The sequence below is a fragment of the Musa acuminata genome, chromosome BXJ2-4, assembly GCF_036884655.1.
Source record: "Musa acuminata AAA Group cultivar baxijiao chromosome BXJ2-4, Cavendish_Baxijiao_AAA, whole genome shotgun sequence".
Classification (NCBI taxonomy): Eukaryota; Viridiplantae; Streptophyta; class Magnoliopsida; order Zingiberales; family Musaceae; genus Musa; species Musa acuminata.
The window spans coordinates 8,921,461-8,945,055 of NC_088341.1; the positions used below are offsets into that span (position 1 = coordinate 8,921,461).

The 23,595-nt window shown below is 40.2% G+C and overlaps 4 protein-coding genes and 1 long non-coding RNA gene across 5 annotated transcripts; 3 read left to right on the forward strand and 2 right to left on the reverse strand.

The window, feature by feature from the left end:
* The first annotated feature begins 735 nt into the window (after positions 1 to 735).
* Positions 736 to 2,499, forward strand: LOC103981675 (transcription factor LAF1-like). Its single transcript, XM_009398417.3, has 3 exons — positions 736 to 871; positions 1,321 to 1,450; positions 2,085 to 2,499. Exons 1-3 carry the CDS (start codon positions 736 to 738, stop codon positions 2,497 to 2,499), a joined length of 681 nt encoding a protein of 226 aa, XP_009396692.3.
* Positions 2,500 to 5,165: 2,666 nt separating this feature from the next.
* Positions 5,166 to 8,261, forward strand: LOC135609887 (uncharacterized). The gene is made up of 5 exons (XM_065103664.1): positions 5,166 to 5,467; positions 6,500 to 7,083; positions 7,178 to 7,370; positions 7,485 to 7,760; positions 7,834 to 8,261. The coding sequence occupies exons 1-5, from the start codon at positions 5,282 to 5,284 to the stop codon at positions 8,176 to 8,178; spliced, it is 1,584 nt and encodes a 527-aa protein (XP_064959736.1). The 5' UTR covers positions 5,166 to 5,281; the 3' UTR covers positions 8,179 to 8,261.
* Positions 8,262 to 8,771: 510 nt separating this feature from the next.
* LOC103981239 (tubulin beta-1 chain) lies at positions 8,772 to 10,567 on the forward strand. Its single transcript, XM_009397891.3, has 3 exons — positions 8,772 to 9,209; positions 9,296 to 9,565; positions 9,664 to 10,567. Exons 1-3 carry the CDS (start codon positions 8,816 to 8,818, stop codon positions 10,338 to 10,340), a joined length of 1,341 nt encoding a protein of 446 aa, XP_009396166.1. The 5' UTR covers positions 8,772 to 8,815; the 3' UTR covers positions 10,341 to 10,567.
* Positions 10,568 to 11,352: 785 nt separating this feature from the next.
* Positions 11,353 to 14,368, reverse strand: LOC135608990 (uncharacterized). Its single transcript, XM_065102080.1, has 3 exons — positions 14,242 to 14,368; positions 14,046 to 14,107; positions 11,353 to 11,677 (listed from the first exon to the last, which is right to left on the reverse strand). Exons 1-3 carry the CDS (start codon positions 14,297 to 14,299, stop codon positions 11,549 to 11,551), a joined length of 249 nt encoding a protein of 82 aa, XP_064958152.1. The 5' UTR covers positions 14,300 to 14,368; the 3' UTR covers positions 11,353 to 11,548.
* Positions 14,369 to 17,540: 3,172 nt separating this feature from the next.
* Positions 17,541 to 19,767, reverse strand: LOC135609888 (uncharacterized). Its single transcript, XR_010485956.1, has 2 exons — positions 19,170 to 19,767; positions 17,541 to 19,076 (listed from the first exon to the last, which is right to left on the reverse strand). It is a non-coding gene; the product is annotated as an uncharacterized LOC135609888 (long non-coding RNA).
* Between the last annotated feature and the right edge of the window lie 3,828 nt (positions 19,768 to 23,595).

The following is a 23,595-nucleotide window of genomic DNA, read 5'->3' on the forward strand; positions in this document are numbered from 1 at the left end:
GTGGAAATGGATTATAAGTAGAGTAGCATTTGTCAGCTGCAGGTTTGATCCTCTTGTAAATTGGACTTTTTATCAATGGATGTTCTTGATTGTCCCAAGGAAGAAGATAATTAGAATTAACAAACCCCTGATTAGTGGGTAAAGATTATTGTGGCAAGCACCGAAAATGTATGGTATAATAAATCCATGGATAGATACATCCATGTAGGCAAACAAGTTTGTGATAATAGTAATTGGAAGAGAGAGGTTAATGGATGAGATCACTAAAAAAGCCATTCAGTGAGAGGAATAAAGGAGGCCAAGCTTTCAGTTCCAGTTAAACTGGCACATCAAAGAGTTAGATGCTATAGATAGATAATGATAGACTTCAAAAGCTTATCTACTAAGAAGATCTGATCTTCCTCTCAAAAGCATCCCTTTGATGCCATTGACTGAGTTCTTGTGGAAATTTAATGAGGACTCTTGGATTCCTGTAAGAACAATTTCTGCAGTTGGTGGTAACAAATCATGACCAGTGACAGAAGAATGCCAGGCTTAGAACACTAATTTATCTTAGTTTCTTTACTGCAAGTGGGCACTACACTAGTTTTCTATGCATAAAATCAATGCAAAGTAGCATGAGTCGCCCCTTTAAATCCTAAACTTTCTTATCTGAGCACAGAGCAACAAGCAGAGTTCAGACTGAGATCTGGTTCTTCTCATCATCTATACCATTGAGGTAGCTGCCAGATGAGAATGGAGTACAAGAGCTGCAAGCAACCAGAGGTGAATTATAGGAAGGGGTTATGGTCACCAGATGAGGATCAAAAGCTCAGAGATTACATTATGATGCATGGAGTCAGCTGTTGGAGTGCAGTTCCTGCCAAAGCTGGTGAGCTCTTCTTGCATTTGGCTCATGGTGGCCACCTATTTATGCTTCGCTTGCTTGTACCATTTTTCCTGCAGAATTATTTGGCTTAATTTAAGTTACCTTTTACAAACAATAGAAACATTTTGTTTCTTCTTTTGATGGCATTTCAGATTCATCCTTCAGTACACAAATGCTTACGGTATCCGCTTATAGAGCTTGTCATTTTTCAGCTATTAGCTTTGTGCATCAGAATTAGTCCACATGTAGAAGATTAATGTCCTCTAATCCTTATCTTTCTACCATAGAAACTTCCACATATGACTTCTATCATGTTATGCAACACTACTCAGCAAATAAAACAGTATCACTGCTGCAACTGCAAGACAGATCATATCCAAATTTTCATGCATAAGAAGTGTTTTTGTTGCAGAATTCTTTTCTGCTTTTTGACATTTGTGTGGCTTTCATAGGCTTGCGACGAAACGGGAAGAGTTGCAGATTGAGGTGGATCAATTACCTCAGGCCAGGTTTGAAATGCAGAAAACTTTCTCCGCAGGAGGAGGAAACAATTCTGAAGCTTCAGTCCAAAATTGGGAACAAGTAAGCCATATTCTGATTCCAGATTGAATCTGAGCTTCTTGTTCTGAACACTTGGAGGTGTCCTAGTTTTTGATATCATCAAAACAAGTCTTTGTACTTGATTGAAACTATTACTACACATCAGGAAAATGATGTGTGTGGCTGTGATATTAATCTCATAAGGAAAAGAATGTAAGATATATAAGGAAATAATGAGTAAGATGACATGCTTGATGTTGGCCATGTCAAAGTTCAGGTGATGTGAATTGAGGCAATAACATGCATTTCTCTTCTATCATTCACAAGATGGTTAATGTAAGCCTTCAAACCTTTATTCAGATACAGGCACATTTTTGTCCAGTTTTGGGTCATTGACACCTCATTGACCAGTGCTTAAGAACAGCATCTGAAAGAAAGGGAAATATGGTGAAATCAAGCTTCTAACCAACATAAACTATATATTCATCAAACATGTCTGAGCAAATTCAAGTCTTGCCATCTTTCATGAACATTTAGTTAGACATTCCTATTTATTTACTAGAGAAGGAGAGAGAGAGAGAGAGAGAGAGAGAGAGAGAGAGAGAAAGAAAAATGAGGTTGTACTTCCTTTTAATTAAGATAAATGTATGCATATAACTATGTTTCTTTTCTTCAGGTGGTCACTAATAGCACTGCATCTGCCTGGAAGAACTGATAATGAAGTGAAGAACTACTGGAACTCCTACCTGAAGCAGAAAACCTCAAAACCTCAAGAATCAGACACTCATAGTTTGAAGAACTCAGCTCTTAATCTGTCCATCCTAAGGCTTACCAAGCTTGAAGAACAAAATGACCATATTCTATCATGCCTGAAGGACTCTGAACAATCTGTGACTCCCAGCACTGGTGATGGCTCCCCAAAAGGGATGGCAGCAGATCACCTTCCTAAGGTTTTATTTGCTGATTGGTTTTCCTTTGAACAGGACAACTGGGAAAGCCTGTTCAACCTGGATGATGTGAGATCTTCACAAGTTGATGATGCCATTGTTCTCAATGAATTCAAATTTAGCAACACTTACAACGACTTTTAGACTGTTAATATCACACAAAAAATGGGTTGAATGATCTTTCACCCTCGAAAAGAGTTCATGAGAGTTCACAAAGTGTTGTCACAGAATTCCAAGTTTGGCTGGAATGTGATCTTTATAATGACTACTATTAGTCCAACTTTTCCATGCAATAAAATCTATCTTAATAGGTAGTTTGTATTCCACATATCAAAATGATTCACTTTTCCTCTAATCTCTCATCTCTTCTTCTTCAACTCTTTCTGTGATCTTCTGGTTTTTCTCAGTAAAAGGAAAAAAAATCAAAAATAAATATTTTCGACCCATATTCGTCTCCCTCTCTCACTCAGCTGCTTTGTGATCAGGCTAGCGTGCCCGCTGTGCCTCCAATTACAAGTCGGGTAGGAAAGCAGGTGGATTTCGATGGGTAGATGTCTAATTTTGCTCCGTACTCGATGCGGTGTTATGTGGAGCCCACAGATGTTGGCCAGTTATCATGCGGTATTACCTGGGTGTTACTCTGACGCGTAGAAAAACTTATTGCATGGCCGCTCAGTTTTTGTGGTGGGGCCGTTGAGATTTCCTCCAATCGCCATCCAGGTGAACTGATGGGTGGGAATGCTTATTACTCTAGGTCTCTGACGTCACAAACCCAGCTCTGTAAAGACGTCTTGACCGTCCGATGAGGAACAACTGCGCACGAAGTTTTAAAACAGCTTTGACCGTCGAAGGAAATGACAGCACGAATCTTGAAGTTAGCGACGGAGTGAGGCGGACGGCGATCCCTAGCTTGGCTTCGGATTAGTTATCGATCGACTGCGGCTGCTTCCGCCATCGGCATCATCTCCCCTGGAATGTATTTAGAACAGAGCATCCCTGCTTCCTAATCCGGAGATCGCGAAGCCCCGGTTCTCCTCCTCTTCGATCGAGCATGAGAAACTGGATCGCTGTGTCTCGGTACTTTGTTTGATTTCTGTTTTCTCTCGAGGATTACTCGTGTCCATTTCCTCTGGTTTGGTTTCCGACGAACTTTTGGAGGCATGTAATCGGAATCATCGACTTGAGCGCTTTGATTTGCGAATTGCATTCGTAGTTTCTTGAACACTGATGTGATTCCGGAAGAGTTTTCGCATATAACTAGTTTGCTTCCTTTCCGATCGCTTCTTTTCCCTCAAAAAGGATGGATTTTGAATCAATCACGAGGATTGTGATCGGAATCCATTTCAAGGCAATCACCTGTTCGTGACAACACAAATGAGGTGCTTCGTTTCGTGGTACGAAATTGAATTCCTAGTGTTTTCTTCTTTCTTTCCAATGTCCATTTTGATTGCTATACGCTCCTTTCCATCTAGATCGTCCACTTGCACGCCAAAATTGAATTCCAAGGCTATTGTTCCAATAGTTCGTGGTCGTCATCCATGTCCATGTCAAGACGACCTCGCCAAGTTTCTTTTGCTCGTCCAATTACAAACCGCTTCGATCTTCCAACCTACTAAATTGATTATTGCTTCCTCCTTTGTAAGGTCATCTTTGGCTTATCTTTCCTTTTCGACGTTGACCGATTAAAAAACGCTTCCATCTTCTGCAACCATCTATGACTTCAGCTCCCACGAGCTTCTCATCTCGACTTGGGAATCCGATGGCGTTTACCGAAACCTTCGCATTAGTTTCTTACTTCCTGGTCTTTAGGTGTCTGAAACATGGAATTAGGGTTTCCATTTGTCCTAAAGGCGAGTTATCTCTTTCCACGCAAACTTACCATTCTTCTTATCTACAGGCAAAATATGTATATCCTAACTATTAATTGATTTTTTATTTTACATTAAACTATAATATACTAAAAGCAAAATACTTACTTTTCATGGTATAAAACATCACGAGTTTTTAAGGTATTTTTTATTTTTTATATTCATTCCAACTTAAATTTATTAATGTAATATATATTATTAATATTTTATAATATTATTAAAACACTATAATGTAGCGTAAAAATAATATGTTTATAGTATTTTTTATAAAATTTATAAAAAAAAACTAGATTATAGTATTTGGTACTTTAATAAAACTATAATATAGTATAAAAATATTGCAATTGTATCGATTCACCAATGGAAAAGGATATTTCAAATATTAAGTGAAATAATAATCATAATTATGTTCTTGGCAAAAGCATGAAATAATTAATGACATAATAATCACACCTAAATCTAGCCTAAATCAAATATGATTAGTGGATCACAAGGTAATAATCTTCGTATCAATCATAAATGATTATGGCATGATCACACCTAAATCATGCCTAAATCAAATATGATTAGTGGATCACAAGGTAATAATCTTCATATCAATCATAAATGAATATGGCATGATCACACCTAAATCTTTCTTAAATGTCTAACTTGTCAGGTGTTTAATCGCTTACAAGAAATACTTACAAGTAAAAACAAATGACTCATTACCAATAATAGTTATTATATATATATATTTATTTATTACAGAAAAGTGAATTAACGGTAATTAATTGCACATCAACGACTAGTCAAATCACATCTTCTTCCTGTGTGCAATGGCTAGGACACGTGTCGCGTCCACCGCGATTGATCACCTTGATCAACTAACCTTCACGCCGAGGAGTTCACGTTTGACGTGACGCTCTGACGAAGAGTCAAAAGGCGAGAGATGGCACTGCGAAGCTGTTAACCTTTGCACCACAGCCTTCCAATCCAAACGCCTCTCTCTCTCTCTCTCTCTCTCTCTCTCTCTCTCTCTCTCTCTCCGATAGTCCGATGATGCTTCGCTAGATGGGATGCCAAGAGACGGCAACATGAGCAGCTGGTGGTGGTGCGGAAAGGAAGCTGCATACGAGCCACTGGAGAGCAGGGCGAAGGGCGTCGTAGGTGCGGTGCAGTCGTCGACGAAGGCACTTGTCGTCTTCTTCCTTGTGCTTCTTGCTCTTGTTGCTTTCATCTCTTCAAGATGGTTCGATGGCACCGTAAGCTCCCTCCCTTCCCATGCTTCTCATCTTTCATTTCATGTCTTCTCCAACCAAAGAAAACAAGAAGACAACTGGTTCACAGAAATCTAGAAAGCAAATAAAAGAAGAAAAATATTACGTATAACATCTGATTCTGATTCATTTATTATCCTATTTATTTTCGATCCCTAGAGACCGGTGTTCTTCTTCCTCCTGCAATCCACGCGGCCATGTCCTTAAAACATTTCTGATGCTACAGAAACTAATGTTGCATCTCAAGAAATAAACATGCCTTTCGTTGTCATGCTTCATAAAATTCAACTGTGGTGATGCAAGGATGTAAGACTTCTCATAGTGCCACTACCATATCATCATTCCCCAAAATCATAAAATACGTCCACATGTTTCTTCGTCATTCACATCCATATGATTCATAACGTGTTACATGAATAGTGGTCATCACAAAGATTCTGTGTCAGGAAGCTTCCTCCTCATATCGTCATTGCCTTGATGGCCCGTAAAATTTGACGATGACACCATAAAATTTGCAATATAGTCATATATGTCACAATCATTCACTGCTAGGGATATGAACGGGCCGATTGAAACCCGCACTGACAAGTGGACATCCTGTGGAGTTCCATTTTGTAGAGCCAATCTATATGTTTTCTATGTTGTATTAAAATCTTCATTCATATGCCTTGGATCTGCCTATCGGTCAACTCCATAGCTACAGAGCTAACTTCACAGATACGCAAACTTTGATGTCAAACTTTGACTCGAATTACGATGCAACATTATTCACATTTTATTACTCCCAATTAAGATAAGCTAAAGTAATAATATGCTTTTAGATAAAAAATACCTACGTCAGACTTCATTATAAGGCGGTCAAATGATTCAATGGTTGACTTACCTTATGCTTGTAGAGGATTTCTTACAATCCTCCGACACAAGATTTGGTCAAGCTTTGAGTAAGAATCTAAAAGATATTAAGTTTTATTACCTTTTGTGATGCAAGGTTGAAACTTAGGGCTTGTGTGTATGCAGACCTTCACCATGGTAACCTCGTGGGGACAGCAACCTTCCAGGTCTCATCGACGCCATTACAGATCACACTCCAGACCTGTGACCTTAACCTGTCCTAACCAAACAACTGCACAGACGCAGTACTGCAGAAGGTTTACTTATCCATCTCCATCTGTGTCGCCGTCCCCCTCTCCTTCTCCCTTGCCGATCGCCAGCTCCGAGCCCCCTCCTTCGTGCCCGGACTACTTCCGATGGATCCACGAGGACCTCCGGCCGTGGAGATCGACCGGGATCACGAGGGAGATGGTGGAGAGTGCTCAGAAGTTAGCCGCCTTCCGGCTGCTGGTGATCGACGGCCGAGTTTACGTGGAGCAGTACCACAGGGTGTTCCAGACGCGAGATCTCTTCACCCTGTGGGGGTTCGTGCAGCTCGCGAACCGGTACCCCGGCTACCTGCCCGACCTCGACCTCATGTTCAACTGCGAGGACGTGCCGACCGTGAAGGCCGCCGACTACAAGACGTCGCCCCCGCCGCCGCTCTTCCGCTACTGTAAGGACGACACCACGGTGGACATCGTCTTCCCCGACTGGTCCTTCTGGGGCTGGTAATTCACTCGTGCTCTGGTCTCGCTTGTAAATGCCAGCATCCTCATGCTATACGCGTTGTCTGAGTGGGGTGTAATGGTTGGTTACGAGCAGGCCAGAGATCAACATAAAGCCATGGGAGCCACTAAGCGAGGAGATGAAAGAGGCGAATGAGAGGGTGAAGTGGGAGAAAAGGAAGCCGTATGCTTACTGGAAAGGCAATCCGGGGGTGTCCCGGCAACGGCAGGACCTTTTGAAGTGTAACCTCTCCACTGGCCATGACTGGAATGCTCGTGTTTTCGCGCAGGTATATATGGCTTTTATTTTCCCGCAATTGAAGTGGACAAACTGCATCAAATTAGTCCATCATCAACACGCAGAGCAGAGTCGATGGCTCTAAATCTGATTGATGCTGTTGCAGAATTGGGAAAAAGAGACCCAGAACGGGTTCAAGGAGTCAAACCTGGCGGAGCAATGCATGTACAGGTACAAGATTTTTGTGGAGGGGAGGGCATGGTCGGTGAGCGAGAAGTACACTCTGGGCTGCGACTCGCCGGCGCTATTCGTGACGACTCACTTCTACGACTTCATGACGAGGGGCCTGATTCCCGGACGCCATTACTGGCCCATAAGAGAGACCGCCAAGTGCAGGTCGATCAAGTTCGCAGTCGACTGGGGCAACAAACACCAGAAGAAGGTAACACTCGTTTTGCACCTTCAAAGCAGAGACTCGAATCGATGGTTGCTGATGCTTGTACATGTGAGTGCAGGCGCAAGCCATGGGGAAGGAGGGCAGTCGCTTCATTTTGGAGGAAGTGAAGATGGACTACGTGTACCAGTACATGTTGCACTTACTGACCGAGTACGCCAATCTCTTGCGGTACAAGCCAACGCTCCCAGAGAAAGCCACCGACCTGTGCCTGGAATCCGTGGCTTGTCGCGAGCAAGGGCGCGTGAAGGAGTTCTTGATGCAGTCCATGGTGAAGCGGACCAGTGATTCCGAGCCCTGCGACTTGCCTCCAGCTTACACGTCGAGGGAGCTGGAAGAGCTTCGATCGAGGAAGGCCAAGGCTGTAAAGCAAGTGGAGAAGTGGGAGCAAGAAGCCTGGCATTAAGGGGAGGGATTGAGCAGTCCTTTGTCCCCTTCGATCAGCTATAAATTTTATGAGCATTATCTAATAGAAATTAATTAATGTTATATATGGAAGCTCAATTCTTCTCGGGTAGGGGTAACCAACGAATCATGCGGTCGATTCGGGCCCATGAATCCAATCATTGCCATAATGATGGATTCCACTGCATCGTGAGCCAGGTGTGCAATCCGCAGTCGAGTGAAGGGGAAGGCACGCAACCGTGCCTGCTTCATCATGGTTATTTACCATGATTCGATTCCATGGAGATCGCATGAAGCATAAATGCGTCTAAATAATAATAATTGTTCCCGTTATTTTCGGTGTCATTCCGCGAGCCGCACGTGACGGCCACTCGAAGCAACGGCTCCAAAAACATCAATGAGACCTCTTTATCTCTCTCTTAGGCGGTCGCTTTAAACCTTAACACCATTTCAAATTTCAAATTCCCCCTCAAATCCAACGCCCGTTACCCCTCCGCCGTCAAGAAACCAAAACTCGCCTCAAACGTCCGTCGCCTTCCGTCATCTCTCCCTCTACTTAACCCCGCCCCCTCCTTCCCCCCCTTTCCTCACTCTCATCTCCTCTCTCTCTCTGTCTCTGCCACTGTAGTCGCTTCAAGATGCGGGAGATCCTCCACATCCAGGGCGGGCAGTGCGGGAACCAGATCGGTGCCAAGTTCTGGGAGGTGGTCTGCGCGGAACACGGCATCGATGCCACCGGCCGATACGGCGGCGACAATGATCTCCAGCTTGAGCGGGTGAACGTCTACTACAACGAGGCCAGCTGCGGCCGGTTCGTCCCCCGCGCGGTGCTCATGGACCTCGAGCCCGGTACCATGGACAGCGTCCGATCGGGGCCGTACGGCCAGATCTTCCGGCCCGATAACTTCGTATTCGGCCAGTCCGGCGCCGGTAACAACTGGGCTAAGGGGCATTACACCGAGGGCGCGGAACTCATTGACGCGGTGCTCGATGTCGTCAGGAAGGAGGCGGAGAACTGCGATTGCTTGCAGGGTGTGATTTCCTTCCTTTTTTCCCCCCGTTTTGCCTTCTATTTTTGGTTCGATTAATCATTCTGTTTCCTACTGTACGTACGATAGGATTCCAAGTTTGCCATTCGCTGGGAGGAGGAACTGGTTCCGGCATGGGGACGCTCCTGATATCTAAGATCAGGGAAGAGTACCCAGATCGCATGATGCTTACCTTCTCGGTCTTCCCATCGCCCAAGGTGTCCGACACCGTCGTCGAGCCCTATAACGCCACTCTCTCTGTTCACCAGCTGGTTGAGAACGCTGATGAGTGCATGGTGTTGGACAACGAAGCTCTCTACGACATCTGTTTCCGCACGCTCAAGCTCACAACCCCCAGCTGTAAGAGATCTGTGTTCCAGCATTTGCTATTATCCATTAGATCGCCTATGTGCAGTTTTGATTAAGATCTTCGATTGTATTCCGTTGTTGCGCATCAGTCGGCGACCTGAACCATCTTATTTCGGCCACCATGAGTGGGGTCACCTGCTGCCTCCGCTTCCCCGGGCAGCTCAACTCCGATCTCCGAAAGCTCGCCGTGAACCTCATTCCTTTCCCTCGTCTTCACTTCTTCATGGTGGGCTTCGCGCCCCTCACTTCCCGTGGCTCCCAGCAGTACCGAGCTCTGACGGTCCCCGAGCTCACACAACAGATGTGGGATGCCAAGAACATGATGTGCGCTGCCGATCCTCGTCATGGGCGTTACCTGACGGCGTCCGCGATGTTCCGCGGCAAAATGAGCACAAAGGAAGTCGACGAACAGATGCTCAATGTTCAGAACAAGAATTCTTCTTACTTCGTCGAGTGGATTCCCAACAACGTGAAATCCACGGTCTGTGACATCCCGCCCACCGGGTTGAAGATGGCATCGACGTTCATCGGAAACTCAACCTCGATCCAGGAGATGTTCCGGCGCGTCAGCGAGCAATTCACAGCCATGTTCCGAAGGAAGGCGTTCTTGCATTGGTACACCGGGGAAGGGATGGACGAGATGGAGTTCACCGAGGCGGAAAGCAACATGAATGATCTGGTTTCCGAGTACCAGCAGTATCAGGACGCCACGGCTGATGATGTTGAATATGAAGATGAGGAGGAAGGTGACTACGAAGAGGCTTGATTCGGTTGGTACCCTTTCGGATCTCTGTTTTCATCGAATATCTCAATAGTTGGGCTTCTCTGTGTCACTACTCATTTAGGATCGGAATTGGTGCTTCTTGTTCTGCAATTCTCGGTTGCTTATGTTGTGTCGTTTGAAGTTGCTATTTGGGAACCAATTGCTATTCTGAATGGTATCGAATTTTGAGTCTGCCGATCTTCATATGATTGTTACTCCTGAAAAGAAAATTGAAGTTGCTTGCCATCGATTTCTTTGCAAAAATAGTCAGTGCATTCCCTTGGAATTACAAAATTTATGTTATTGATCGGTAGGTTTTATATGATGAATCGAGATATGAGTTTTGCAACTCAATGTTGCCGATTTCACTGCGTGTGTGATCGGTGTCCACCATAATATTGTTTGATGATTGGATGTATTCTTCATGTCCTTACGTTGCGATAATCTCGCACATCAAATGCTCAATTTGTTGTAATAAATCATTATAAAACACCTTTGATATATCAGTTTTGACAATCTTTAACTTTCTATTAATGTTCTACTAATTTATTGAATTTGGTACTTAAATGCGACCCCAGCTTAGATTTACACAAGTATAAAATCGAATTCATCCACTTTCAAAACTGTCTTAGAATCGAACTCCTTGACATATCGGACGAATTGTTAAGTATGTCACTTTAACAACCTCTAATCTTCTCGAATGTTGTACTTTGATCTTTCAAACTGTCCAAACTTATTGAATTTGGTATCGAAGGAATTTTATCGAGATGCTGTGACCTACGGAAGAACAAGTGTCACACACAATATCACTGTGGCGGAATATGAGCCTTTTTTTCACTATCTAGTAAGAAAAAAAAGGTGGAAGTGAGAATTGGTCACATCCAAAGCTGGGATAATGATAACGAATAATAATGCAACAAAATTCCATCACAATTCAAGATATGCAAAAACATACATGGATGTGGGAGCCTAATCATAGACGCATTAAAAAATGGATGTGGGAGGAGCAGCAACATGAAAAACTGATGAGGCTAAACATACAAATAGGAAGCCAATCAACCATTCAAATGCTACAGTTAACGAAAAGCAAAATCCACTGCCGCAGATTGACAAGAAAATTAGCACCAGGGTGAGTAGCATCACATCATCTAAGGTTAAATGGCTTTGTGACAGCGCTATGACCGAAAACAAAAAGCTACCGATACCAGTGGCTACTTGTCAAGTTCCATTGCTTGAGCTGCTTTAGCCTTGGTCAATTTTGACAACTTGGTTTTCACCTTTTTCCTCCCGACATGGAATACACCTCGGGATTTCTTATTTTTCATGTCACTACCATCCACCTGAAGTAAATAAACAAAAGAGAAATCAGAAAACACATCAGACATCACATTTCACCTGTACAAAAACAAAAGAAAACACATTTCTTATTAAAAACGAATAAATTAGTTACTGGCAAGTTGTTTAAAGATAATAATGGTCTTCCCAGAAAAAAGAAGAAAAAAGTTAGGTGACAAAACATGTGATGCAAAAAAACAAAATAATCTTTCAAACGTTGAATAATGAAACTCAAGAACAACTAAACATGACAAAAATGAAGATGCCTTTTCCTTGATGAATACGTAAAAAAAAAAAAGGATAGTAGGCAAAGTTGATGTGAACCTATGTCAAAGCAATAATGTGGAAGCAGCCTATATGCTCATACCCAGACAAGTAAAGTTGGTCCATGCTGCAAAATATCTAGACATATCCACCAGCTGGAGCCAATTCTCTTGTTTGTTAATTGTTTGTACTGCATCTTTATGGGTGGAGCTCCCAACTTAACCTTCAAATGGTTGACACAATTGGGAAAATAGAGAATATTGCTATCAGTTGAGGCTACTTTTGGTGGACATATATATTGCATTATAGCCAACTGCAGTCGGATCCAATAACAAATTTTCTATTACTTAACCTACCCCATATAGATTTTTATTACCTGTTGGCACAAATCCTGACTAGAGAAATTTCTAATCCTAATCTCCTATAGTACAGGTTGACGTACACAATACACAATACACAATACACACACACATCTATATATGATAAAATAGAAATGGTTCAGACTTGAAAATAAAATCCAATTGGTTAGTCTAAAACTGGGACCAACAACCGATGACCCTTCTCACTTCTACAAAAAAAATTGCTTAACCACTCATCCTAGACATATCACACATTTTGTTTTCTGTTCCCAATCAGCTAGAAGCAATTCTTGGAACCCTTACATCCCTCTTTTAATCAAAAGCATCAATACTTGGTAATACAGACGTATGTTTAATGATGATCCCTTATCAAGGATAAGTTAGACATTTCTGGTAATCACATCATTTGCAAGAGAACAAACATAGTCAAAGTTTAGTTTGAACAAAGGAATTTGTGGAACTGTAAACTAAAGTGAATATGATATGCTCATGGATGTGTAGATTGATCTAGTTCTTACGAATGCTTTCCTTAGTCATAGAGGTAACTTATCAAAAGCTCTGACCTGTTCGCACATCCAGGAACCCTCAAGTTCATATGCTTGAAGTACTTTGAAATATCCTCCTATTGGCTCTTTAAAATGTTGTTAGTTGAGATATATTTAACTAGTGTCATGTAATTACATCTTGTATAAACCCATGCACCTCACAATTATGTCTATCAATCACTCAACAAGATGAGGTTATCGGTCATGCTTCATCATTTGGCAACTGATCTTACAACAGTTTCATAATAACTAGCTTTTTAGAATTGCATCTCTCTTCTTTATCTGGTCACTACTTCGACATTAAATAAGAATTGTCTAAAGCTACCTAAGAAAATCCTGAAACACAACAAACAAACTGAAATTGTATATGCAGTTATATGACGTTTTAATCAGAGCTGAGAGAACACGGTTTCAACCACATAAATAACAACAAGAACAAGCTACAGTTTCCCAACTATTTGGGGTCGACAACATGAACCTTCTCTCGCCATTAAGCTATATATATATATTTATTTATTTAAATAGAAAGTATTCAAATATATTATTATTGTTTCCAGTAAAATCTTCTTAAGGCTCCATCTATCTCTCCTCACACTACTAATCCTAGTCAAATTACATCTTCGGATCATAACATCTTTAGGGTTCCTTTGAACATGTCTAATGCCATGCTAAACAATTTTTTTCTTGCAACATCTAAATGTTGCCAAATGAAAATACATGTTATTAGATCTTTTTAGCTAATTCTTGTAAAGCTTCCCACGAAAATCCTAACCATTTTAGCAATCCAACTTTTGTCTTACGAACGATGTCCTCATTTGGTTTTCTTCTTAGGTGAGAATAATCAGTTTTCTCGATAACACTTCTCGACTGGAAGTTGGCTTCATTATCATGTTTCTGTTGCACGAATATTTGTATCAATATCAACTCTCAATTTTCTTAGCATGGAAGATCAATAAAAAATAATCAAAAAAGAAAGAATTAAATGCCCAATAGCAACTTAAATAACTCGGATTTCTCACCAAGAAGAGATTTTTATGGCCTTTAGGTTATATTGATCCAAATAACCATGAATTCTCGTTCAAAATAGGCATGCCTCCACAACGAATTTCATTCAAAGCAAGGCAAGAAGACAACCAATGAAAACCAGTATCGAACGAGGAAGAAGACCAGAAACCGCCTGCATAATATCAGATAGAGGTGCTCACCTTCATCTTGGACTTTTTGGCTTGCAGTTTCTTCGCCTTCTTCTCCTTCTCCTCCTTTTCTCCTGATTGCACCAACAAGTGGCAGACCACAGACGAATCAGTAGAAAACGAAGAGAGAATTAGACGAGAACCCGACTGAACGTAGAAAAAAAGAGATCGAATGGTTCGAGATAGGAGCAAAGAGACCCAAACTCACGTTGAAGGTCGAATTCGTGTTGCTTTTTCCGCTTAGCCAAGTTGTTCTTCTTCGACATCTCGCTCGCTCGGTCGCCCGCCGCCTCACCGAGCCTTATAAACCCTAGCAAGGAAGACACAAGAGGCGCCCCGACTGAGGCTTCAATAAGCTTATATATATATATATATATATATGTGTGTGTGTGTGTGTGTGTGTGTGTGTGTGTGTGTGTGTGTGTGTGTGTGTGTGTGTGGATGATATTCTTGTTTAAAATTCCTAATTCATCATCTCTTATTTTTAAGGTTTCAAACATGCTTCTTAAAAAGGTGTCTTTTTTTTTTCTGTCCAAATCTAAAATTTTTTCTACCAATTATCTTTAATATTTTGTGTGTTGGTTCTTATCCACTAAAAAAATACTGTATAGTGTTTTTAAAATATTATATAATAATTTTTTAAATACTGTATAGTATTTTAAAAAATAGTGTACAGTATTTTTGATGTCATGACATTTTTGAAATAAAAATATTATATATTTTTTTAAATTACTATATAGTATTTTTTAAAAAACATTATATAGTATCTTATAGATAAAAAATGATACATAAAATTGCTGTAAATAGTTTGTTGAATCTCGAATTTTAATGATGAAACCAATTGATAAGTATTTATGTTTTAATCTGCGTTTTGAGTGACGTAGGATGCTTCGATAAGGATGAGACAATTAAAGTAAGAAGAATCATGTTGTGCCGGGGGAAAACATATCAGAAGATTGGACGTCGGACCGGAGGAACGGTCGACGTATCGACAGAAGGCTTTGAGCCATAGATTTAGGCATCAGACCAAGAAGAGCAGATATTGCACTAAGGATATCGGAGTTGTAGAGTCAACTTGCCGATCGGGTAATAGGTCGCAAGAGAGGATGATGCGCCGAAAAATCGGACAAAGCGTCGAGAGACCAATGACATGTCGGACAGCATGATTAATGCTTAGTATTAATTGTCTAGATCGAAGTATGTTTTACATGTGCCGAATTAACTACGATAGTAAGGCATGGAGCAAAATGAAGTCCCGGAGTCAAAGACATGATTTCGTTGGGAGTTCGAGAGTTCGTCAGAAGTCCGGACGTTCGTCGGAAGTTCTGTCGGAACTAGCCAAGAAGTCTCGTGCTTGCTAGAGAAGCTCGTTAGAACTCGTCAAGAAGATCGTCGTGAAGTCCAGGAGCTTGCTTGGAGTCCGTCGGAACATTGCCAAGAGATCGTCGGAAGTTCGCTAGAAGATCGTTAGAAGCTCGCTGGAAGAACCAATACTTACGGACTTATTTAGCTCAGATTATGTCTTAGATTTCATAGTTAGCATGTACTTGGGTTTGGATTTGGGCCAACCCAATTATGGGTCAGGTAAGCCCATGTAAAGACTATGTTGGACCTAATGAGAGACCCAAACAGTGCCCTAAGAAGTCTCACCCTCGTGGCATAGTCTTCGAGACTGTGTCAGGCGGTGGTACCTCCAGTCTGGGTAGTTGTACCGCCCTTGGCAGGGTGCCAGGCGGTGGTACCGCCAAACTGGGCGGTGGTACCGCCTACGTAGTGTCAATGTTAGATTGACACTGGGCGGTGGTATCGCCCGTGCCCGAAAAATCCGGGATGAGATATTTTTAGGCTCCAAGTTTGAATCAACTTGAAGCCTATAAATACCTCTCTTATCCCTAGTTAAAACACACAACAGAGAGTCTAAAAGTAAAGAAACACTGCTATAATCTCTTTAGAAATTTCCTCCTTCACTCTAAGTTTAGAATTCTGTAAGGGAAGTGTGAGTGCTTGTAAGGGTTGTCTCCTAAACCCGGTAAAAGGAGAAGAGAGGTGTAAGAAGGAGGTTGATCTTAGCCTATTAAAGGAAGATCGTTAGTAGATGCCGGTGGCCTCGACGAAAAAGGAATCAGAGGAGTGGATGTAGGTCGATCGAACCACTATAAATCAGTTTGTTACTTTCTGCTATTTATCTTAACTATAAACTGTCTTTCTTGCTTTACATCAACTACACTTCCGCATGCTTTCAATTTAAAAATCTTTTCGAAATGGTTTTCGTTGAAATCGATTTTATTGTACGAAGGTTTTTTTAACCGACGTAATTTTTACCACTGCACTAATTCACCCCCCCTCTTAGTGCCGACCCCGACTCTCGTTTATAAAATAATTGATAATTGACGTATAAACATTTTGGATTTGAGTGGAAAAACACTGTATATAACTTTTAGGGGATACTTTTGAAATTTTTTAAATTGAAGGTAATGGTTTGAGAATTTTCAAAAGATGGTATCATCCGAAAAAAATCCTAAAAGAAAATATTTTCTCAAGTAATTATCTATTTTAAGTATTTGTTGGATGATATTTTCTTTTCATAATTGCTAAATAATTACCTCTTATTTTAAAACTTCAAAAATGCCCCCCAAAAGCTATCATGTATTTTCTTACCCAATCTAAAACCTTATTTTCACCGACTATTTATAGTATTTTATGGGTTAGTTTTTATATTAAAAATACTATTTTATTTTAAAAGTGCCATATATATTATTTTGTTTAAAAAATATTATGACATAAATATTTTGTTTAAAAATATAGTGTATAGTGTTTTAAAACAATATATAGTGTTTTTAAACTAGTCTTTTAATGTTTTATGGTTAAAAATCAATCTATAAAATATTGTAAATAGTTGACGAAAAAACTTCTTAGATTGGGTGAGAAAAAAATTATAACTTTTTGAAGGGATATTTTTGAAATATTAGAAGTGATATAGAATATATTTACGGTCAATCATCGTCCGACATATAAGTATAAGAAACAATCGTGGAAGGAAAAAGGTCTATGTGGACAAAAGTCCAAGATAGGTTGTTTGAGGTTGTCACTTGTATGGATAAAACGTAAAGAAAAAAAATGTTAAAACGGTTATAGGATATTCCCTCGAAGGCTATATAGAAAAGTTAATCTTCAACATTATGTTAGAGAGTATTTTTTTCTGAAAAAAACTCACAATTTAGGTATCGGAGGGATCTGAACAAAATTTTTTTTTCGACCATGATCATAATGCAGGTAGCATCTCGACACTTCAATTTTGGAATACTCTTGGAGCCATCTGAGTCATCACGTTGGATACTCATGTATTCTTGAGTTTAGATTACGTCTGATTAACTCATATGTTGACGATGATTTTTTATCTTATTTAGTTAGGACAGTAAGGGCTTAAACGAGTCAGAGTCACTTTATCGTTGATTAGATTAGTGTGAACAAATTGAATCACTCTCGATGGTCGGCTCTACGCCATCATATCATCAACTTTTCTTTGATAAACTGATATAAACTAATTAAAGAAGAGAGTATTTCTATGACTCCAATCATGACTAGATTCTCTCGTGTCTGACTTGTTGTGCAGCGACCGTGCTTCCACCAGCAGCAAGCCATGGAATGACTTGGAGGATCATCCTGCATCAATCATGGTGGTCCCAAAAGGCTTCCCATCGATGAGACCGGCCACACTCAATTCAGCTGTGGGAGACAAAGGACCACCGCAGTAGGGTTCGGCCCAGCCTATGGATATATGACACCCTCCCCTACTTGTCCTACACTCAAAGACAAACCCCTCAACGTACTCATCACACCTTCACGGCCATCCATGGCCGTGTGAAGGATGGGGAAAAGGGTTTCGGCAAATTAAGACGCAGCGGAACGTAGCTCCTCTTCTGAATCTTCTTTGTATCTTGAACTGGAGTCTCAATGCTACCACACCATATGTTCAATGATAGTTTGAAGCCAGTTAAGGTCATTAAAGAAGTGGAGCTCTTAATAGAACAACACCTGCATGCAGACTGGTTCGACGAAGCTTCTGCTTCATTCTACAGATCGCTTCAGCTTTGCTTCTTCAGTGCCATTTTTGGCTGCTCATATAGAAATTGCCTAAAACGATCTTGAGTCCACTTTTGTTCATCATTAAATTCTCTACAGCAGAAGCTGATGGATACCAGATAAGAAGAAGAAGAAGAAGAAGAAGAAGAAGAAGAAGAAGAAGAAGAAGAAGAAGAAGAAGAAGAAGAAGAAGTTGGTTAGTTTTCTCTGATCTTTCTTCCTCGAGTTACACGATTCGTTTTCACATGTCATTTAAATCGATCTGTCTCTTCGATAGGATCATGGACGTTTTCTTGCTTCGGGAAGAACTCAGTAAAGATGATGTCGAGGAATCGCCACTCGAGCCTGATAACAGTCATTCATTTCTATCAGAGCCAACTCAGGAACTTAATTCTTCGAGGGTTTGAGTGGAGGAGCAATAGAGCAATAGATCAGCAATACGAAGAAGGATGCTGATCGTGTGAAACTCTAAATCCCCACGAAAAGATCGAGATATCCGTGTGAGAAAATGCTTCTCGATCTACCATGAAAGAACAGCAAAATACCTGGACGATGAGCTTTCCAAGCCGAGTAGAGAGGGAGGAACATTCAGCAACAGATGGGAAATTCCAGAGGAATCGCATGACCGCTCAAAACTGTTCAGCAGACAGAGATCAATGCGATCCCTTTGGAATTCTCCTTCTGCTGCCCACACACAACCAACCTCATTCCGAGCTGCTGTTTCCTCTTCCCCTGTCCCTCTGATCACTCTTATAATGGCAGCTGGGCGCAGTAAGATGCAGAAGGATGTCGGAAGTTTAATTGCAGCGTAAAGAAGGGAGGAGGAAAGAGGTAGGAAGGTGAATGAAGCAGTAGCATATTTTTCTCCACCTAAAATGACTCCAATATCCTTGCACTGATCTTGTCGTGTACGAATCCATTTCTGCACCACAAATTTCAGATTCCTCGATGCTTCTATAGCTGTAAAATGTGACATGAACAAACCATGAATACATACACGTTTGCTTCGAGCATGGATCATGCTTGATCAAGAGGTTTGTATGGTGGTGTTACCAAGGAGAAGCTGGGAAGCATAGATGGATGTCACTTTCTTCCATTCGAATGCTTTGGAGTTGCACTGCCTTATTAGAAAGCACGAAGGAGCTCTTAAAGCCTCCGGTGATAGCGCCCTCATGATCCTAAGATGCTGTTAAAGGTCCCGAGTGAGCTGCACCTGTGGTAGATGCAGGAATAGTAGGACTTGGATGATCTTGTTCTTCCTCGTTTCTTTTCTCTCCACTCTTCTGTGGAGCACGAGAAGAGATCGAATTGGCATTGTGTGAGGGAAGAAACAGGTGGGACATAGACAGGTGAATAATTTGCCGGGCAAAGAGACAGCTTTGAATCTGATAGCAGCAAAGGCCGGCAGGGGTTGCAATCAAGCAATGACTTTGATAGGAAGAATGCAAGCACTCCAGCCATCAAAGAAAATGACATCCCCACTATGTTCTTTCTTTTAATCTTCGTGTGCAGGACCAAAATAGTTAATTCCTGTTGACGACTTCAACAAAGATGCAAAGCTCAAAGGATAGCTCCCAAAGCTTACTACCCATCGGTAGTGGAGCTGATGAAGACTGATTCAGCGAAGCTGAAGCCACAAGCATGTCGTTGACTAAACCCCTAACCCTAATCTTTTTGTAGCTTATGGTTGTTTTGCGCATGAGATATATAATATGTTACACCACTGGTTGTCAATGTTGTTGGAATCGGTAGGTATTTCTTGGATTTTTGAAGCCAATATTCTAGGATTACGACGAATCGACAAGTATTTTTGGAATTCTGAAACCAGTGTCTTAAAAGGACGATAAATTTTAATTCGCGAAAAGTCGAGGGTTTGATATTTTTTATAAATTTTATAAATATGTTTAGGTTTTATTAGTAGAAGAGTAAAATACGAAGAATACGATACTATCTAACGATTTTTAAAGAGCATGAGATAAAAAAATTAGTGAAAGAATATACTGAAAGATTATGTTTTAACAACGATAACTCATGAGTCTTATAATTGATCTCATATAGTAGAAAGCTTCATCTTATCGAATCACTACTAAAACAAGCAGAAAAGAATAAGGTTGAGCTGAAAGGCCTTTAGAATCCAAGTGCTCGGAAACACTATAACTACAGATAAAAGCAACCGAAAAAGAGATGTAATAAGGTTCACTGACACAGCTACAGCAGCTGAAAGTAACACTTGGTTCTTTCTTTTCTTTCTGAAAGCAATGAAAGGAATGCTTGAAAGCAAGCATCGGAAGCCAAATAATGCGAGGAAAGGGGAAGGCAGTGGTCGCACTGCTTCGCCCATTACAAAGAAACATCGCACACGTCGCGCATTGCGTGCACGCAGAGCTCTCTTCCTCCTCCTCCTTCAACGAGAGGCTGGGCGACATGGCCACGTGAAGTGCTCGGGCGAGAGGGCGCACCGAGCGAAGCCCACGACATCGCGCGGCGCACAAAGGCGGAGGTGGGGCCATGCCGGCCGACGTCGGAGCTACGTCACGTTGCAGCCTCGGTCCTGAGAACAATGGCGCCATTGATGGTGATGATGATGATGATTCGAGGGGAATCTCATCATGTTTACTGATGGAGTTGTGCGGTAGGGACGGCCGAACAACCTCTGCGACATTGGCATCGCAGAAGAATGATTGATGGACGAGTCAAAAAGGTTTAATAATTGAGATTGGAATGATTAAATTGATCTCTCAAAAGCTCTCTTTGGATGTGGGTAGTATGGATAAATCAATCTCAATTGTGACATGTCTTGCACACTATGAATCATTGTTTCAAGCAAACTTCGCTTTAATGTGGAAGAATCATTATTAGATTCTTCCAAAAACAAAAAACAAAAACAAAAACACAAAAGAGATTGAGTTCATAAACATATATTAAGACTTTTTTCTAATCACTTAAAACTTTTGAGATTTATGGTAATCCGATTAAAATATTTATCATCTATTATTATTATTATCATCATCATGTCAAGAGAGCCATTACTCCCATCACTATCCTGCAACCATAGATAGATGTGGCAGTAGCTTTGGAATGTCTCTCCTGTTGCTTAGAGCTACAGTAGGGGTTTTGGAGCTGCTGAAGCAGTGGTAATTGTCAAGCTCCAAGTTGATGAACACTCGATCACAGGCAGGTTGGCTGATGCTGCCCATCTTGTCCTCCCTTGTGGACCATATCAGTAGTACTGCTTCTCCCCCATCACTGTTCCTCGAGGCATGCAGACTGCATACACACATCAAGCTGCCGCTACTGCTGCTCTTCCAACCCAGAGTGATGATGATGAAGATGATGGATGCTTGGTGAGCCTCAGTGTGTTGAGAGCTGAGGTCATGCAGATTGTTGATGGTGCAGTGGTGGCTGGAGCCTTCCACATCTATCCTATATGCTCACTATAGATTCCCTTCATGCTGATTTAGGCAGCTTATTGAATCCTGTGCTGGCAGAGATAAGAGTGAGACTGTGAGGAGGAGAAGATCCATCTGCCCTATTAGAGATGTAAAGAGGGGATAAATCAATGATATAGTCATACCATAAGATAAATCAAAGTAATTAGATAATGATATCCCATATCCCATTCAAGTATAGCAAGCACAAGATTTCAACAATCACTTTCTAGACCAAAATGTAGCTTGTTGAAACCCTTTTTTATTTTTTGATAAATCACAATTTGTTTGGTGGAAACAACTTAGAAAAAAGTTCTCAGAGAATAATGAAAATAATAAGAGGTGCCAAACACAACACAATGTGTGTACCTAACAATGACAGTCCATGTGTAGGATGGAGAGAGGTATGATAATAAATGGAAGGCAACAATGAAGACTCCTGTTGATAGTAACAAGTGAAGAATGATGTTAAAGGTGAACAAAGCTAATGATGGATGACACTGATGATGCTTGTCAAATTAATACTAGTAAATGGTGACATAAAAAATGTGGGAATTAAATTGACTTATGAAAACACAAAGACCATAATCTGAAATAAATAATAATAATAGAGTAAGAAGAATTTAGTCCATAATTATCAATTCTATCTCCACAGAAACTTCCCTAACATACACATGTTAGCTTTCACTGTGTGCTCTTCATCTCCCATTTCATACCAAAACATTCTCCCAAGTATTTATCTATGGAAGACAAAATCATTACTGAAGATCTAAGTAGTAATTGTTGATATTATTTCCAGATTAAATCAACTTTCCAATTATGTTTTGTCATGTTTCAGACTGATGTAATCTGGAAATGATAGACATACATAAAACATAAAGAATTATGGAGTATAAGGAAGAGAAATAAAGATTAAAAAAAACAATCAAAAGGTAAAAGGAACTGAATATGAGAATTAGAATCTGCAGGGCTAAAAGAATTAAAATCTTTTTTCATGGTATATTTTGATATAATTTAGAAAGCCTCTTTCTCATGCAGGCCAAAGCACACTGTTGAGATAAAACAAAGGAAACAGACTGAACAATAAGAACAGAGAGAAATGGAAGAGCTTAGAACACAGTGAGAAGAGATCCATGAAGTGAGACTGTACCCATTGTTGAACTGTGAACTGAGACTTTTCATGTTCATGGTGTTGGATTATGCACTGTTCTTGCCACAACTTTGGCAAATAAATGATAATTTTCAGCTTGAAAGATGAAGCACTAAATCCTTAACTCACTATGTTGTGAATTGCTTGCTTGTCATCTTTCTCAGGTTTATTACTGTAAAATAAATATTTTATTTATGTTCTAATTTTTCTATTATATATATATATATTTTAGTTTACTTGTTCCATCCACCATTCAAGTATTACACAACATGATACCTTCTCAGAGACTGATACTAATTTTTCTTATCATGCGTCTATATAAATAATATATAAATGTAGATATAATAACATTAATCTGTTAATTATTTATATTTAAAAGATACTAAAAATGAACTTATATGAACAATTATTGAGGTCTATGAAAACAAAATGAGATAAGCATAGTTATTAGAATCGGACCAAGCACTATGAACAACATGATTTAATTAAAAGATCGATCAGACTGCTTGCTAAATTATAGGAACCAATTGAGTTGGCAAGAACTGATCTATATTTTGATATATACAAAAGATAATACTATTATTTTTCTAAATCTAGTTGAATCATAACAAGAAATATTTGAATAAATATCAACATCATAAATTGAAAACAAATCCTTGTAATACTTTGCGGTGAAAAAAGATTGCATGGAGAAGTGAAAAAGATGAAGAATATAGGAAGTTTGAGGAAAAGAAGGAACAAAAGAAAAAGGAAATAGAAGAGATTGGAGAAAGGAACGACAGCAAAAAAAAATATGAGGGACGAAAGACGAAAAATAAAATGAAAAAAGTAAATAAAAATATTGATAAATTTATTAAAAAGTTTAAATTATTATCATATTAGTATTATTTTATAAAAAATA

Bases quoted from the DNA above. Each gene is read 5' to 3' on its own strand.
- LOC135608990 (XM_065102080.1), bottom strand. From the start codon at position 14,299: ATGTCGAAGAAGAACAACTTGGCTAAGCGGAAAAAGCAACACGAATTC. The intron at 14,108-14,241 runs GTGAGTTTGGGT...TGGTGCAATCAG, and splicing joins ACACGAATTCGACCTTCAAC to GAGAAAAGGAGGAGAAGGAG. The intron at 11,678-14,045 runs GTGAGCACCTCT...TATTTACTTCAG, and splicing joins CCAAAAAGTCCAAGATGAAG to GTGGATGGTAGTGACATGAA.
- LOC103981675 (XM_009398417.3), top strand. From the start codon at position 736: ATGGAGTACAAGAGCTGCAAGCAACCAGAGGTGAATTATAGGAAGGGG. The intron at 872-1,320 runs GTGAGCTCTTCT...TGGCTTTCATAG, and splicing joins TGCAGTTCCTGCCAAAGCTG to GCTTGCGACGAAACGGGAAG. The intron at 1,451-2,084 runs GTAAGCCATATT...TCTTTTCTTCAG, and splicing joins CAGTCCAAAATTGGGAACAA to GTGGTCACTAATAGCACTGC.
- LOC135609887 (XM_065103664.1), top strand. From the start codon at position 5,282: ATGCCAAGAGACGGCAACATGAGCAGCTGGTGGTGGTGCGGAAAGGAA. The intron at 5,468-6,499 runs GTAAGCTCCCTC...GTGTGTATGCAG, and splicing joins CAAGATGGTTCGATGGCACC to ACCTTCACCATGGTAACCTC. The intron at 7,761-7,833 runs GTAACACTCGTT...ATGTGAGTGCAG, and splicing joins GCAACAAACACCAGAAGAAG to GCGCAAGCCATGGGGAAGGA.
- LOC103981239 (XM_009397891.3), top strand. From the start codon at position 8,816: ATGCGGGAGATCCTCCACATCCAGGGCGGGCAGTGCGGGAACCAGATC. The intron at 9,210-9,295 runs GTGTGATTTCCT...TACGTACGATAG, and splicing joins GAACTGCGATTGCTTGCAGG to GATTCCAAGTTTGCCATTCG. The intron at 9,566-9,663 runs GTAAGAGATCTG...GTTGCGCATCAG, and splicing joins CAAGCTCACAACCCCCAGCT to TCGGCGACCTGAACCATCTT.